The 19178-nt window shown below is 34.2% G+C and overlaps 1 protein-coding gene across 1 annotated transcript in view; it reads left to right on the top strand.

The window, feature by feature from the left end:
* LOC128991442 (transforming growth factor-beta-induced protein ig-h3-like) overlaps positions 1–19178 on the top strand; it is a 42307-nt gene that overhangs the window by 8704 nt on the left and 14425 nt on the right. The window contains exons 6-11 of the mRNA XM_054414318.1: positions 971–1102; positions 1293–1461; positions 2415–2624; positions 3341–3478; positions 7453–7568; positions 8906–9126. Coding sequence (XP_054270293.1) covers positions 971–1102; positions 1293–1461; positions 2415–2624; positions 3341–3478; positions 7453–7568; positions 8906–9126 — 986 coding nt within the window. The remainder of the gene's footprint in view (positions 1–970; positions 1103–1292; positions 1462–2414; positions 2625–3340; positions 3479–7452; positions 7569–8905; positions 9127–19178) is intronic.

The following is a 19178-nucleotide window of genomic DNA, read 5'->3' as shown; positions in this document are numbered from 1 at the left end:
GTCGGTGGCTTATTTGGTAGCGTCACAGACTTCGGGCCCAAGGAAGCGATGTCGTGGGTTCGGATCCAGGTCACTGTTGTAAACATTTTATCACCTTTGTACTGTATCGGCTCACCTCTTGGTCACTCACTTTGCTGTATACGATCCTTGCACCAGTTAGTCAATGTGGACAGGCAAATACAAGGTTAAAAGAGGCCACCACTCTTTAAAAAAATTAACGATCGTCATCCGCCCTTTGAGGAGGTATAAGAGTCACAATACGATACTAAGGTAACTTAGCATCTTACTTACATTGCAAAAATGTCAACTGAAAATAAATATGTCTTATGTATCTTGTGTTCTGGGGTCTGGCCAAACATATATAAAATACTATTTAACTGTACAGGCGAAGCTAGGGCCACATGGCGCTTTCTTGCACAACCTGTAGACAAGATCTGCCAATATCAAACCCATAACAAACTTACTCAAATCCAAGTTGATTTTTGGTGCCCCTACACTTTTTTAATCATCACAATGTCCTCTCATCTTCTTTCATGACCAAGCTACCTAAAATTCTCCTTCATCTCAACATCTGGTCTTCTATGTGTATCTGTGTTTCAATATACTCTTCAAACTCTGCACATTGTCTTCAAATGTTCATTAACTTTTCCTCAATATTTCATTTTAACAAGATATTAAGTTGTTTTGGCCACTGTTTAAATACTCATATACTCTAGCGTACACACTGGTTGAATTATGACTATAATTTTTAACTACTAATTCCCTACTTTTTTATGTTTCTGACAGGTGTTTGGAACTCTTTTAATAGTTTTTATTCTTCCATGTAATACCTGCATGTCACCGCTTCTTAATTTCTTATTTCATTTTCAATTTTATTGGCTGTTTTTAGCAGGTCAGGAAAACAAAGTACCCTATTGTTCCTAAAGTTTGTCATTAAAAAAATTTTATGAAATAATTTTTTGTCCACCAGATAGAAACTGTGAACTGTGCACTACTGCAGCGCAAGGACCAAGAAGCAAACAACGGAGTGGTTCACATAATCAGCAGCCTGTTGGAACCTTCTTACTCTCTGGAGAGGGATTTGGCAGAACTTCTGGCTCAGGTAAATCAGATAAGTATCTATTTTAATAGCAACCAATAATTGTATAAGGTAAGACAGCTCAACTCAATAATTCAACTTAAGTTTATTCATTTAGGAAAAAAATTATACACAGAAGAAACAAGTATTTTTAAAGACCTTTGATAATATTTATCCAACTAGCCTAATATATTTTTCACCTAATATTTTTCAGGACGGTAGATTCCAAGAACTATCACGAGCTATGGACAAGTCAGGACTTATGGTCAAACTGCGTGACCCAGAACAGGCTTTCACGATATTTGCTCCTTCAGATGAAGCTTTCACGAAGATTCAACCTTCACGACTTAGTAAAATACTGAACGACAGAAATGCTTTAAGAGGTAAAAATTAAAGTTACCTTTATAAAAATTTAATTAATTTAATTAAAATTAAATTAATTAACCTGGATGAAGATATCTGCAGGGCTTGCCAACCAATCAAAAGATTTTTTCAAAATGAACTAAGCTTTTGCCAATCATTACATATTTAATGGACTGTTCTGGCAAGAGAATCGGCTGATATTCTGTAACAAAATTAATACCTCAGCAGCAAAAACCCTCCAGGTGAAGTAAATTTCTAGTTGATTTATTAAGTTTGCTTTATAACCACTTACAACAATAACTAGGGACATTTCACACCTTGCCCAGTATGACATTGGACATCTATTTTTCCTCTTGATAGCCACAATACACATATAGCTAAGGCATGAACAGCCAAATAGAAAAATTGCCTAAGAAACATAAACTTTTGAAAGCATTTCAATGAAAAATGTATCCCTACCCCATAGCCATTTACACCCAAGAAAGTATTTGGCCATGTAAACTAACTTCTAACACTTTTTTATACATTTACATGTCTTTGGTTAATTCATCTTTCTACTTCTTCCAGCATCCAGGATATCTTATTCCATCCGACTTTTTCATCTATACTAATTTAACTTATCTCCACTCATGTTTTTGCTAGCTCCCCTTCTTATAACACGTCCAGTTCTTGACTCAGCAACATTGTCTGGTGCTTAAAACGGATCCATTTCTTTCCTATTACGCTTGGTTTTTCTTTCTCCATTTTCTTTTATCGGTTCCTAAAACTTTCCCTCATCGCCTGGTTAAGGGTTTATGCTTTTGATCCAAACGGAAGTATCATTCTTATTATTGTTTTGTAGATTTAAAGTTTCAACACAGAGAAACGCTTTGATGTTAAAATAAATTGTTCAACTTTTACATACATTATTTGACAATTCCAAATGTTATGTATCATAGTTGTAAATAATAATATACAACTGGTATGATTACAGAACTGCTAGACAACCACATAGTGCCTCATGCAATGTGTACTCCTGCTATTATTGACGAACACAAAGTGCGCACTCTGGGCTCTGGCAAGGTCACCATCGGTTGTGATAGGAAAGGTGTCAAAGTAGATGACAATCGGCTACGAGCGGACTTTACACTTGGACTCAATGGAGTAATTTACTTGGTAGACAACGTTCTGATGCCAGATAGAGGTGAGAAAGAAGTTTTTAGTTAAAAACTTAACAAGCTTGTATCAAAAACAGTAGATCGAAGGTAGCGCTTTGAGCTGATAAGCCTGAAATTGTGACTGCTGCATGCATTATTCTATCATTGAAGTCAGCACTAGTTTGCCCAAGTGAGTTACACTGTCATGGTTATACATAGTTATTCACTGTATTTATATCACAAACAGCAGACTATGAACATCCATCCTAAATCCCAACGCTGCCTTTATAACCTCTACTGATATATTAAAGAAGTTGAGATTTTAAAGAGCATTCTAGTGCATCCCAAATATACTTGGTGAAAACCTGATGTTGGCCTACCTGTAAAACCCTAATTTGTAAAACACATTGCTGGACAAATATTGGAGACACCAGTTTATATTAGGCATACAAACAAACAAGACTTAAATCATTCTATGTTCAATTTGGATTGTTTTATGTTTTCCGCCGTCCTTGTTAATAACTGATCTATATTTATCTGAGTGATCTACTAATGTATTAACTCAAAAATGTTTCCAAAAACTGCAAATTTAATGTAAGAATCAAGAGCATGATTTTTAAGTTATCTAAGGAACATGTCAACCTTAGTCAGTAACAAGACTACAAGATTACACGGTGAAGTTGGTTTTTAAAAATTAAAGGTTGATTTATGTGTTACAACTGATAAAATATTAATCTTAAAATATTATTCTGTTTTTCACCAGCTAAAAGCATTATCCAAATATTGGAGGAGGAGAAACTGTCATCTTTCTTGCAGCTTGTTCGATTCTCTGGCTTGGAGGATGCTTTTGAAAACTTTGGAGAGTACACAATATTTGTGCCATCAGAAGCAGCTATGTTTTGTAAGTCAAAGTATGAACTAATCTCATTTAGATAGTTTTTTTTAAGTTAATTTGGTTTTAAAATAACTGATTTAAAAATGATATGCTGCTTTAAAGATATCTAATATATAAAATTCTCGTGTCACAGTGTTTGTCTGCAAACTCCTCCGGAACGACTTCACCGATCGTTATGAAATTTGGTGTGTAAATTCTGTAGGTATGCGAATCGGACGTAAACTATTTCCCGTTTCGAAATTCTTAAAAGGGCTCCGCCCCAGTGGCTCTGGAGTTTCCCATGTTAACCTTATGAGAAATGGAATTAATGAATCTTAACAGCTGTTTCAATTAAACAAGTTGGTTCTGTTCTATGTTGTTCAATAGCATTAAAGTTACAAGGATTACCAACAGGGTGCAGCACTATTATTTCTTTTACATTTATGACAATAGCTAATTTGCATCCAAAAGGTGAGTGAGCGTAGCGAACGAACTTCAACCTGGAGGCGAGTGAGCGTAGCGAACGAGCTAACCTGAAGGCAAGTGAGCGCAGCGAACGAGCTCCAACCTGAACGAACTTCCTTAATACCTTAATACCTTCTTCTTCGTCTTTTACCCACAATGTGGGATTGACAGCGTCACTTTAACACGATTACTAATACAAAAAACAATATTTACAACTATTTACATTCAACCTTCAGGCTATTTTCTTCTACCTGGAGGCGAGTGAGCGTAGCGAACGAGCTAACCTGAAGGCAAGTGAGCGCAGCGAACGAGCTCCAACCTAAAGGTGAGTGAGCGTAGCGAACGAGCTCCAACCCAAAGGTGAGTGAGCGTAGCGAACGAACTTCAACCCAAAGGTGAGTGAGCGTAGCGAACGAACTTCAACCAGGACGTGATTGAGCGATGCGAACGAAATCATCTTGAAAATTAAACGTAACGGTACTTTCTTTCCATCGGTCTGTCTTAGGGGAAACCTATAACTTAGGCGATACGAAGTTCGCCGGGTCAGCTAGTTACTTTATATATTTGTAAAATTAAGGGTGTTTTTTAAATCAACGATATTTTAATCACCTCAGCCATATCCTCTACTATGCTACAGTTAGGCATAAACAAGTTTCATAGTTTCATAGCTGCCAAAACAATGAAAAGGAAAATCAATGTTCCCACCAAGTGTGAATGTTTTATGATTCGATTTCTGTGGACTAAGGTGTGGTGTTAACCACTATTGAAATCCATCGCCAGATGAATGAGATGAAATGAAATGAAATGAAATGAAATCAACTTTATTCATACTTTGCAAACATGTGCACGAATGGCGTCATTACATTGGATCAAAATCATAATGCTTAATCCTAAAAAAGTACAAAAGATATAATCACTATTGAAAAAGTTCTTATTCTAATATATTATGTAAGAGGAAAAATTCGTTCTTTGAATACAGGGGATTGGTTAAAAAGTACATTTTTAGATTATTTTTAAATTTTGTAGTCCTTTAGTTTTGTTGGAAGAGCATTGTAACATTTTATACCCATATACATTGGTTTTTTTTTTCAAAAAATCTTAATCTATGTGAAGGTGTTGCATAGTTATTTCTGTTTCTGGTATAATATTGATGAGAATCCCCTACCAGTGAGACATTATTTGAATTTTTGACAGTATATAGTATACATTGATAGATATAATAGCTATATACAGTCATTATGCCTAGTTCTTCAAATTTTTCCCTAACAGAATCTTGCCAATCCAAATTTAACATAATGCGTATTGCTCTTTTCTGGAGAATTAAAATTCTGTCTAAATTAGCTTGTGATGTTCCTCCATAAATACTTATACCAAAGGATAAATGTGAGTGAATATGAGCAAAATAAACCAATTTTAGGGATTCAAGTTTACAAAATTTTTATAATCGATAAAGTGCAAATAGGCCTGTTGACATTCGATTTGCCACATGATCAATATGATCATTCCAGCTTAATTTACTGTCTATGTATAATCCTAGAAATTTAGTGTTCTCAACAATTTGTATATCTTCATCGGCTAATTTTAGTGCTGGGTAATCTGAATTGGTATTAGTTTTTAGATTAAAGCGTGTAAAATTAGTTTTGGAAAGATTTAGTAATAGCTGATGATCTGAAAAAAAGTTATTGATGTTCATCAAGTTATCGATGGCAGATTTTTCTATCTCATGAACCGATTTTCCGCTTACAAGAAGATTAGAATCATCGGCATATAAACAGATGGTATTCATTGTTGAATTTGAAATAACATTGGGTAATCCATTGATATATGTAAGAAATAGTAGAGGACCCAAAATAGAACCCTGTGGTACACCATGTTTAATTGTTCTCAACTGCGATCTTGTTTTAACCATCTGGTTATGATTGTTTAAGTGTGTAATTTCTACAAACTGTTTCCTATTAGTTAAATATGATTGAAACCATTTTAGTGAAATTCCTACAACCCCTAGTCCTTCCAATTTTTTTAACAATTTATGATGAGATACACTGTCAAATGCTTTGCTTAGGTCCATAAATATTCCAATTACTTTATCTCCCCTATCTACAGAATCAATTATTGACTCAATATATGTAGCAGCCGCTGATATTACAGAATGGTTTGATCTAAAACCGTGCTGCTCTTTATCGAGTAGATCATTACTTTCTAAAAAGTTAACGAGCTGATTATACATAGCTTTTTCATAAATTTTAGACATGACAGGTAACAAGGCTACTGGGCGATAGTTAGAAACATCTAATTGGTCCCCTTTTTTATAAAGAGGTTTTACTTTAGAAATTTTTAATTTATCTGGAAATATGCCGGATATAAATGATGAATTTACTAAGTGTGCAAATGGTTTTTTAAGTGAACTCTGTGCATGCTTTATTACTGTTATGGGAACATCGTCGAAGCCTGATGATAGTTTATTATCAAATATGGAAATTATTTTACTGATATCTGTCTCACTGATTGGTTCACATCTAAATTTATTTTTTTGGTTGGTACTAAATTAGGTACTGAAAAATTGGGTGTATTTATTTTTGGAATTACATCAGAATCAACTACATTGACATAAAAATCATTAAAAGTGTTACATATAACCGTAGGGTCATTATATACTTTTGAATTTACCTCTATTTCATCTATGCTCTTCACAACCTTTTTTTTTGTTTTTTATATTTAAATTAATTAAATTCCAAGTTGTTTTGGACACATTCCCTGATCTCAAAATTTTTTCATCCATATAACTTTGTTTGGCTTTGAAAATATTTTTTTTTTAATGCTTTGTTCATTTCTTTAGCTGAATTCACTAAAGATTCATTTTTTGTTATCCTCCCTAATGTGCTTTTTTCTATAATTTTTTTCCTCTCGGTTTCTAGCTCATGATTATTCCAAGGGACTTTTTGATCAGTATCTCTACATTTAGTAATAGGAAAGCATATATCAAAGTAATACATAAAAATACTGTTGAAGATGTTAAATTTCAACTCTACTGGTGCAAAGTAGACCTCCTCTACAAAGTAGATAAAGTGTTTAAACCTATGAATTGTGCATAAGGAGTGCTGGATGGACTATAGAGGTGCTTTAAGCATTTTCACAATTTTTTACGGATATTTGCACGGTATAGGTTATGGTTGTTCATTTGTCTTCTTTAAGGTAGTGATTATAGTTAGGGGATTTTTGAGCTGGCCTACGATTTGAACTACTACTTGGTTGTGAAAGGAGCTTATGGAGCTTACCTTTTTTTACCGACAGCCCTTGTAGCATGGACATTTATCAATAATTTTAAGATTTCCTAAAGCATTCCTTTCATTTGCTTATTGAAAAATCTAGTTTAACTGGTTCAAATAATAAAAGTCCTAGGGTTTAGGGTGATCCATAACATAACATTTTAATCCATCCCAAAGGTGTAGATAGGCACATACAGGATAAGCAAATGCAGAAATGCCAACAAAAATTTTAATAATACATAGGCAACTTATTAAGTCTTTATTTTACAGCACTCCCGGCAGAAATCCTCAGCTCTCTAAAGAGCAACAAGGAGAAGGCCCGTAAATTTGTTTTGTTCCACTCAACCCAGGGGCGAATAAAAACAGACAGAATGAACAACAATCAGGTAAGTAAAATCTGCTACCTTTATTAATAACTTATTTTTAACTGTTATTCATTCTTTTTATTAATACACAGATGTTACATGAAGGTCTTTGAGATACTGTGTTGATTTTGAAATTTCTTCCATGTTCTTTTTAAAAGGCTACCTCCTACAATAATAGGAGCTTCAAGGGATAAATCACTGGAATTCTTATAGAATTACTATTGGTTTTAATAATAAAATTGGATATGATCTTGAATATTTATGCTTTTGCAATTGATACCCCTTAGTTTATACATAACTAGCTGATGGCCCGTCCTATGTACGGGAATCAAGTAGTCGATTAAAACTGAATATAATTCAGAACAGCTAGTTTACACGCATTAAGAAAAATTCAGGCAGTTTTGCGAATAGGGAGAATCGTCTTGTAAACAAATATCACATGATCACCTATTTCTTTCATCCGATTATAGGTCTATACAATCTAAAAAACTGAAACCCTTAACTAAAATAGCTTCGACATTCCCTAGCTCTGAAAATTATCTTTGTTTCAACACGTAGTGATATGAAAATCCATCAAGTGGTTGATTCAGAATCGTGAAATTAAAAAACCCTGACACGTTTTAATATAAATGATTACTCATAAGGTTAACAAGGGAATCTCCAGAGCCACTGGGGCGGAGCCCGAAAGGACTTTTGAGATAAGAATGCGTCTATATGTTAATCGGGAATGTGAGCTATCATCACACCAAATTTCAGCCCGATCCGACCAGTTTTTTTGCGTTTACTTGTCACAAGCATACATACATACATCCAAACTTTCTCATTTATAATATCAGTAGGATAAGCAGATTGTAGGAAGCGATAGAGAGAGGTGTTTTAATGAATGTGTCCTATGGAGGTGAGCTGAAGCCCAAGGCCTTGAATAATGGGTCCTGGTAAGATGATCTTAAAACTTGTATAAACATTGGGTTTAAAAAATGTTATTCAAAAAAATTAAAAATAGATTTATATCATTTTTTTATTAGTGAATAGATGTACAAACTATTCACATTTTTTTCAAGTTACTCAACCTTAAGAATCTTTGTTTTATTGTACATTTTCAAAGAAAAATAAATATTTCTATACGAGTTTTGTGTTTTATTCCTGGACTACATCTCCTAAAGTAACTATGGATGATAATTGAAGCATCCACGTTATGGTTTACCTACGTTACATACAATTGGTCTTTATAATTAACGCCTGGGCTAGGTCTCCCAAAGTAACGGTGGGTGAACCTCAAAGCAGCCACGTTGTGGTTCGGCCACATAACAGTTGGTCATATAATTAACTTATAATTTACGATAAACACTCTATTCCAGAAGCTAATGTCCCTGGACGAGCAAAACCCATTGCGTATTCAGCTGTACCGCGCAGGTGTAACGACCAACGTAGGTCCTCGTGTGATGGCAGCAGTGGAAGGTGCCTCTGTACAGCGAGCCGACCGTCAGTGCATCAACGGAGTTATCCATATCATCAACAAGGCTCTGTCCCCAGTCAACCAGACAGCTGGGGAGTACCTCCATCAGAATGGAACTTACAAGTAATGACAGCATGTGACTCTTCATAACATTATTTATAAGAACATTGGAATTGTTTATGTTTTAGCAAATTTTCCTATATGGAAGTAGCTATTAGGTGGCATGGTAAGACCTAGGCCCGGGACCGATTTCCTTTTTTCATTTTGATGTCCCCAGAGGCCAAAAACACCATTTGTTTAAATTTTTATATATGTGTATATATATGTGTCCGTAAATACACGATAACTCGAGTAATTTTTATCCGATTTTGATGAAATTTGCTTTAAAGGTGTAGGGAGGCATAAACTTAAATGAGTTCGCGAACCAGCATGATTGGACCATGGGAACAGGGTTTAACGGGGGTTTTATGGGGGAAAATAGGGTTTTCTAAATTTTACCCTCAAAACACAAAATTTCCCAATTTCTCTCCAGACCTTTTTAAAGAGCTTAAAACACAAATAATTTAGTATATCAAAATGTTTTTGTACGGTTATTGGTTACGGAGAAAATTCAAAAAAAATTTTTAGTTTATATATTAAAATTTCCATGTTATTCTTATAGAGACAATGTGTTCAAATTCGACATACATCATACTATCCAAATATGCATACACCCAAAATGTATTTTCTAACTTCAAAACCGTAAAGTATGGTGTCCCACAGGGATCTATACTGGGTCCCTTGTTATTTCTTTGCTACATAAGGGGGTTTCCAGGAGTTGTAAATGCTGGAGGATCTGTATGTCTGTATGCAGATGATACAGTAGATATAAAATACCATTTTCAGCTCAGTCACATAAATCCCACTTAAAAATTAATTTCGAGAAAAAGATCAGGAAAATCCGACTTAGAGAAAAATATCAGGAATAAAAATCTTTTTCAATTGCAAAATATTTTATAACTATTTGCATTTTGATTTGAAATTTCATAAAGAGAAAAATATCTGAAAATAATAATTATGTCAAACGCAAAATTTGCATTTGAAATTTGCGTTTGAATACAGCTATTCCTATTTTATTTTCGTGCAAATCCAATTTTTAAGTGGAAAAGATGTGTAAATAAAATTAAGAGAAAAATATCAGTGATTTAACTCTCAGAGAAAAAGATCAGACCCAAAAATAATGAAATTCATTAGGAGATCAATAAACTCCAAATCCACAATCCAGATCCATAAACATCAAACTGCAGGTAAATCTGAGTGCGCAAGCGTTTAAGTTGGCAGTGCGATTGGCAGAACTGCATGCGATGCACTGTGCGACCTTCACTACAGCATAAGGAAAGTAACACTGTCAGTGTGCTGTGCACAATGTCCAATTCTCAGTCGCAATATTTACAGATTGCATATGATCCAGATTTTGATTTTTATAATAGTGTGAGGAAGTTAAAATCCTATCATGAAGAATGCGTTAAAGTTCTCAGTGATGTTGAAACAAGAGATTTGGAAGATGTGAAGAATAAGTTTGCAAGTGGTGAAATATTGATTCCAAAGAGGCCTGTTTATGGACTAGCAAAGATTTTGGAGCTAATACCTGCTAAAATGAATGATCCGAAAAAATTACACTTGAAGCTTGTTGGTCTGCTTGTAACAAGTCATAGTGTCAGTGATTTAGTGCTACCAGACAAGAAAAATCATGAAGCAGTATTTACATTTTTGACAAAGTGCAGTGATTATTTAAAGAAGTATCAAGCAAAACAATTTTTTTTGTGTGCGGCCTTTGGTTTATATCTGGAAATTTATTTCAAAAATTTTAATAAAGGTGTAAATGAGGAAAGTTGGGGGCAACATGTTAAAACAAACTTCAGTATTTCAGAAAGTCATGCACGGAGCCTAAGAATTGTTGGAAAACTTGTTGATACTTATCCTAAGCTTCAAAAATTGTCAATTACATTCAGAGACTTTGTCAAACTTAGAAAGCAAATAAACAAAATGATGGAAGTTGAAGAGTATAACCAGTTCTGGAGAAGTAAGGAGTAATGAGTAACCACTTGCTGAGTCTTGGCGTGATGCCAGAGACGCGTTGGCTTTGCCAACGCCTGAGCTGTACAGTGGGGTTCTATTTAATGATTAAATAAATGTACCTACCTTATTTCCCTTTCCTAAAAAAAAAAAACAAAATAAAATAAATAATAAAAAAATAAAACAAAAATTAAAATTTAATTTAAATGTAGTTTGACTGTAACATAGAATCACTCAGTTGCAGTCAGGCATCATGCCAACCGCTAACCCGGTTAGCGCTACGTCACACGAAGTCCATTTTAATGAGTGACCACCCATTAAAATACAATCATTTGCAAAATCTATTGCTTTTGATTTTCTGTCTTAAACATACGTCTACTGTGATTTAAACAATAGTTACTTTTACAAGGTTTTCCGCAAATTTTCCCTTTTAAGTTTCCTTTTTTAGCCACATAAGTGCATGTATTCTCATGTGGATCACAGGTGTCATGTGGACAATCCATGAAATATGGCATTAGAGCTCGCTCCAATACAAGTATCAGTTCGTCTTTAGGCAAACCCACATTGAGTAATTGAAGGTTTTCGGCAAATTGATTAATAAAGTTTTGAACTTGGTCCATTGTTTCTTTATTACAGAGATAAAAATATTTATCCCATCCCAACCTATTCATCACTTGCCAACAAAATGCTACAGTTTTTAGTTTAGATACACTGTTATCCTTAACTGATACATACATTCGCGTAAGTTGTTTGAAATCTTGCAGTTTGCTTTCATACATAAATTTTCTAAGGACAAAACATAACACTAATTCGAAGCTTATAAAATACTTTCTGGAATCATGTCCTATATTTATCTCATTGAACTTATTTTTAAATGTTAAAAAATCATCGTATATTAGGGATGCTATAGAGCTGAACTGTTCTGGTAATCTCTGATAAAAATATTTTCTGAATGCATCAACCTCAGTGATATTTTGAAAAGGTAAAACGTACCTAACAATTATAGCACTGCATTCAGCACACACAAATTCCCCTTCATAACTATTAGTTTCAGTATCTTTCTCACATACTTCACAGAACATTTATTTAGGAACGTTATCCTTTAACATTTTAATAACTTAAAAGCTATTAAAATTTCATTTCAGCTAGTCAAATTACTGTGAGAAAATTATGTTGTGTTTTTTCTTTCCGTTTGGCAAGTTTGTAGTTCCCTTATATTCAACATAAATATTTGCATTTTTCATGGTATTAATATATTCTGGTGTTAACTTTGAAGTCCAACTTTCTGGTAGTAAGAACTGGAAATCCTTAGTTGTAATGCATACTCGGCTACCGAAAGATGTTTCAACAATTTCTAGATTAAGTACCTCGAATTTTTTGTTTTTCTCAAGATCGGGAATCTTTGTGTATCCATTCAGGTTGTTTAGAATATTTTGTAAGCCTTCCATTTATTATATAAAATAAATTTCTTTAACATGCTTGTTACAAATGAATAACCGGTTTTACCAAACCTAATTTCGTTTCTATTGTGTGTAGCCTATTATACACCTCAACCAATTCGACTCCATTTATCGCATCATAAGCGCTATTACTGCGACTTATACCACATATTTTTCTTCCGTTTTTAATTTTTATACAATCATCTGTTACTTCCAGACCCTTGAGAATACCATCAATCTTGGTATTCACTTCGTCCAACTGTTCTTTTATTACCACATCAGTTTTATCGATTGCTTTTTTCGCATTAACAATCCTTTTCTTTTTCACACTGATATAATGTTTCTCAAATGATACTTGTTTATTTGCTCTCTCTAAAAGATCATGTTTTACCTCATCAAACTTTGAATTAGCTGTGTTCTTAAATTCAACTTGCATTTGCTTTATTTTCTCATTAATTTCTGAAGTATTACTCACTCGTAACTCTGTAAGTTTTTCATTCAATCTTGATTCCGAAATTCCTGATGAATTTCTTGTTGTGTCAAGTTCCTCTCCAAACCGATCAAATTTAAAACCACTGTTTAAAAACATATTTATCTCTCTTTATTATACGTGAGATTTCTTTCCATTGTTCACCTTTTGATAACCTACGTAAAACTTCTAAGCACAAATGACCACATATTGGAGGATCTTCATACTGTTGAATTGAGTCTGTATTATATTGTATGTTTTTTGCATTTAAATAGTCAATCAATTCAATGGGTGGTTTCGCATCTCCAAACGAATCAAAGTAAATTACGTTACTGCCATCCTTGTAATAGCATGTCCAGTGAGTTCCACGTGAAAAAATACTATCTAAATTAATTACTCCACATTCAACCTTATGCGGTCTTAATGGTAAAGTATCGCGCATAAAAACACCACGAAAGTTGTTGATACTTAGTTGTTTTGCGTAATTTTCAACATCACCTAAGGTTAATGGTTCGACTTTTTTTGTGTGGCTTCTAATAATATTGAGTCTAATTTTCTGTTGATTTGTCGTTTTAACCCACTTCCTTCGATAACTTCGTCTAATTCTCCGTCGATAAGCTCCTTAAGCCAAGGGATGAATTTGTTTTTTAAGAGAGGAGCTACTTTATTTTTAACTAGGGGTCTAACAACATTTTTGCCCAAACCAAAGGGCAATTTATCCTCAACAAAATTTAAAATCTCCTTAAGAAATCCCCCATCTTTGCTCTTCTGTAATTGTTCGTAAGTGATTGTAAGCCGCAAACCTTTGTTATTTTTCTGGGCCTTAAGTATAGCCTTCTGTTGTCCATCCGTAAGTAATATGAAGTCATTACCTTGTAGCTGATCGTTGGAAAGCCCAATAATTGCACTCTTTTGTTTTTTTAATGCAATTCTAAGCTTATTTTTCTGCCTTTCAGACAGATTAATTTTATGTTTATGTAGTGTCATTTATTATACAGATAAAAATTTTAATAGCGAATCGCTATTAAAACTATAGTTTCTTAAGCACTATTTATTTATTCTTGCTCCACTTGTAGATGTATGTTAAACTCAACCATAAATTCTCCACTGACATCCTGATACTTTTCTATCAAATCCCAGCAAACTTTTGAGGAATGATTACGAATAAAATTTTCCGATAATCTTTGGTATTTGCTTAATACCTCCCAACAATCATTATCGAAATTAGGAGACATCTCTTCGAGAAAACTTTCAGTAAATAATCGGTATTGCAGTAATATTTTCCAAACAAACCTGTGTTGATATATTCTAAACATATCGATAGGTGCATGAACACCATAATGTTGCGATAAAAGTTCCCAATTAACATAACGATCGAATCGCATGACAAATTTATCCGTGAGAACTCCATGAGGTTCCCGTAACTCCTTCCAAACTAATGATTCAAAATTCTCCATTCTTTATTATACAGATAAAAATTTTAATACTCAATACTTTAATACTTTTGCTTTGAAACAGCGACGTACTTTATGAGCAGTGCCCATAAAATTAAACCATTTTATATTCAACAATTCATGTGCAATTCCAGAATTTTTTGTTTCAGTTCATCTTCACTCAAATAAGAGAAAAAGTGATTTCCAACCCATTCAATCAGTAGTTGTTCTTTCATCCTGTTGTAAAGGGTGATACTGTTAGGTACTGTGATTGACAGAATAACTTCTAAATCTGAGAAATCAACCTTAAGTTCCTCTATTCTACTTTCCCTGTTGCATTTCTGGATTCTCAAAACATAATATGGGAAATCATCGTTGTTGTTTTTCTTGATTAAAACAAGTTGATGGTGTTTTCTCTCGTCATCAGTAGGTTCTGTTCTATCTACTTTTAAACCCTCTACCTCTCGATTAAGATCTGTGATGATTTTTTCCTTAATTTCAAGCATGGTTTCTATTATCAGTAATTCATTTTGATGTTCAAGTTTTAGTTTGTACTCACCGTATTTACGGATAGAAGGAAGTACCTCAGAGGTCACCCAACGTTTAAATGATTTTGCTGCTGGAAGTTCTGATCCAAATATTAATGAATATAAACCTGATTCATTGATAAAAATTGTGTTTGGATGTAACCCCCGTGCAGCCCGGGGGTTGTTCAAGTCTTGGTAAAAAAGTTTATCTTCTTCATCAACATGTCTTCTTATTGCGTCATCTGTGTTCATGTAACCAATAGCTTCAGCTACGTCTTTGGCTTTCCACCATGGATCACCAAAAATGTCTAAAAGCATGGTAATTGGTGTTTCGTTATACCTCAATAAATTTTGTTCGATCATTGTAATTAAGTCATCCATTTATATATAGAATAGATTTCTTTAATACTAATGGATAAGTTTTGCAACGTATAATAAACAATGGAATTATACTGTTCGAAATGTCGCAAGAAAACAGCATCTTTAAATGTTGAACAAGTGAAAACTACCAACAATAAATGGCGCTTAAAATCTGTATGCAAAATTTGTAACCACGAAAAAAGTACATTTACTAAAGCACCAGAACCATCCCAAGTAATCAAAGAAGTCAAACCCTTAACAGGAAAACAAGCGTTAAAAGAAGCTCAAGAACTACATAAACCTGTCATAAAGAAATTTCCTAAGAGAAAGATAGTCACACTGGGGGTTGATGATCTCTGGGCTGCTGACTTGGTAATAATGGATAAATATGCATCAGAAAATGATGGGTACAAGTACATGCTGAATGTCATTGACACGTTCTCTAAATACGCTTGGGCAGAACCACTGACGAGAAAAAGTGGAAGTGATGTGACGAAAGCATTTTCAGTAGTTTTGAAGAGAGCAAGTGCTATTGGACATAAACCACCAAATCTATTGCACACAGATAAAGGCTTAGAATTTGAGAACAGAGAATTTAAGAAACTACTAGAGGAACACGACATAAAAATGTATCACACTGAAAACGAAGAGAAAAGTGCAATCATAGAGCGTTTTAACAGAACTCTGAATGGTCGGATGAAAATTCAGTTCGAAGCACGTAAAAGTTTCAGATGGGTTGATATTTTGCAGAACATCCTGAGAAACTACAACAACAGTGAGCACAGAACTATCGGCATGAAACCAAAAGAGGTAACAAAGGATAACGAACATGATTTACTGAAACGTTTTAAAACACAAAAGCCAACAAAAGCTAAGCTGAAAATCGGAGATAGAGTTAGAATAACAGTGAAGAAAAATATTTTTAGCAATAAATATAGAAGAAACTGGTCAACAGAGATTTTTGAGATATGTGAAATTCAAAACACAGCTCCAGTGACTTACAAAATTAAGGACTTATCTGGTGAAGTCATAGAAGGTTCATTTTATGAGCAAGAATTGCAGAAGACATCACTTTAAAATTTTAATGGATATTATCCATTAAAATCACTTAAACTTTAACTAAACTTAGATACACAATATTTTTCACACCATCATTTTGTAGTAACTGATTGTCCTGATCTTTGATAACTACCTTGATTTCTCTGATAGTTTTTGCACTAGTTTTCAGTGGAACATAAAACTTTTCCTGGGGAACTTCTGATATTTTGTAACCATGAGGAACGTTTGGGAAGAAATGATACAAAATTTCAGTTTCGTCATGTTTGTGCCAATGTGTGTCATGGTTTACAAAACTGTGTTCGACTAGATTGCAGTGGATCTCTATCACATCTACTGCCCTGAGTTTTGGAGTATTTTGGCCTACAATTGTTTCGTTCACTTTATAGTAGTTGTTGACGTCACTACTGCTTGGTTTTCTCTCAAATCCAATGAGGTCACAAATAACAGGGTCAAGATAAAATTTTACAGGAGAATATATCACAACTCTATCGTTGTATTTAGCTAACAAGAATTTTTGTGCATCAACACCAGCAGACAGAGAAGAAATGTATTCTCTGCATTTGCTCTGAATTTTTTCTAGAGTCCAGAAACCAGGATCGAGAGTAAAACTGCTGATGTTGTTTGATATCTGCCCTTCTTCCAAGCGTTCCACACAAAAGTAAATTTGACTTTTTTCCTTTAAATTTGCGATGTTGTTGTCTGAATAAAATCCCGTTAAGGCTATCTTATAATCTCCATCATCTAAATGCATTGGTTGTGCAAGGTGAAGAGTGAGTACAGATGTTTGTCCAACAAGCTTGAAATTTTTCATTGTATAATAAATGGATATCACTGTTTATTATAGGGAAGAAAAAAATTCCGAACTTTTACCGAGACCTATTCGAGCGCTGATTGTTGGTAGTTCCGGTTGTGGTAAAACTAACTTATTACTCAATCTTATATGTCAAGAAAAAGGCATCAAGTTCAAACATCTGTATGTGTTTAGCAAGTCGATTGAGCAGAAAGCTTATTCGGAACTTCGCAAGCACTATGAGAAAATAGAAAATAAAAGTGGAAAGAAGATCGCACATTTTTTCGCACATTGTGAAGATCTCATCCCTCTTGATGAATGTCAAAAGAATTCTCTCGTTGTGTTTGACGATTGTCTAATGGAAGAACAAAAAAAAATTAAGGATTATTTTATCAGAGGTCGTCACAAGAAAATATCCTGTGTTTATTTGAGTCAAAGTTATGGTAAAGTTGATATGCAGGTTATCAGAAATAACGTAAATTTCCTCTGTATTTTCAGTCAAAACAAACATTACACTAAACGTATTTACCAAGATTTTGTAGGATCAGACATGACGCTAGAACAATTCGAAAACATTTGCACGGAATGTTGGAATATTCCTTACGGATTTTTAACGGTAAACATGACAAAGAAACGTGGTAAATACATGTGTATGTTGAAATGTGAAATACGTGTGAAAACGTAACACCAACATTAAAACGTAACGTCAAACGTGAAAACGTAACGTCAAACGTGAAAACGTAACGTCAAATGTGAAAACGTAACGTCAAACGTGAAAACGTAACGTAAATTTACGTTCGACGTTTAATTTTTTTCTCCATATAATAAAGATGAATGCTAAAGAAGCTAAACGACTGAGTAACATCGAAAAAGATTTACTCAAAAAATTCAGAATGGCTGAAAAAGAAGAGGCGAAACGAATAGGTAACATCGAAAGAGAATTATTAAGGGAAGAAAGTGAATGTGACGAAGAAGAAACTGCGAAATCTACGCACATTCAACCAGAGAGGTTAACTCCAGCTAAAGCTCGGAAACTGGCCAAACTAGAACAGAAACTTAGGTCAGAATTCGAAACTCAGTATCAGCGAGATATCGCCGAAATTAAACAAAGAGAAAAGAAGTATGAACCTATAACGAAAGCAATTAAAGAGAAGAATGAACAGACAACTACAAAAGATATAGTTCCGATAGCATTTGCCACAAGTACACCTAAACCAAACAGAGCAATCAGGTTTGAAGATGAGGAATTCAGTGAAAGTGAGGACATGTCCGATTCTCCCTTAGGCCTTCCTTCTACTCCAGAACGCGAATCATTCAGACAAAATAAATCTCTAAAACAGCTGTTGGACACTAAAATGGTTAGGCTGGGCTTAATCGCAGCTAGATACTTCCCAAGAGCTAACGATAAACAGTTCGGAATTTATTATGATGAAAATGAAGAGAAGGTGAAAATTGGGTCAGAGCCGGTAACGTTTGATAATGATGATATTATACTGATAAACCTGAAAAAGAAGTACAAAGGAACAGAGGGATTATGGCGATTGTTGACAAAAAACGATTTCTTTGAGAAAGAAGGCATGTATACAGACGAAGATTGGGAAGCATACAAGGAGATTTTACTCAGTACAAATTCACTTTACCAAAGAAACGATCCCAACACAAACAAACCTAAATCCAGTGGTGGGCGAAAGTACAAAGGGATGATTAAGCAAATTTGGGAAGAACTCACTAAAAAAGATGATATATCTGGTTCTGGTCTCGCAATGTACACAGAAAATCCAATCGAATATAAATATGTCAGCAATCTGAGTGAACTCGTCAAACGCTTAACTTATATTCAAGCACAGGAAACAGCAGGGAACAACAATTTCCATAACGAAAAACTAGCTTTAGCGAAATTCCTTGGTGATCGACTGGAAGAACTCATAGAAACTCCAAAGGGAATAAAGTACTTAGTGCGTTGCCTCTCTGTGTTACCGGAAAGTATGATTGAGGGGAAAGGTGTGTTAAACGATATCATCAACAATTTACCTTTTGAACTAC

The sequence above is a fragment of the Macrosteles quadrilineatus genome, unplaced genomic scaffold, assembly GCF_028750875.1.
Source record: "Macrosteles quadrilineatus isolate MER2022 unplaced genomic scaffold, UCM_ALF_1.0 Scaffold_4__1_contigs__length_99947679, whole genome shotgun sequence".
Lineage (NCBI taxonomy): Eukaryota > Metazoa > Arthropoda > Insecta > Hemiptera > Cicadellidae > Macrosteles > Macrosteles quadrilineatus.
Note: the sequence above shows the minus strand (reverse complement) of the source record. Positions and strands in the feature narration are given on the sequence as shown.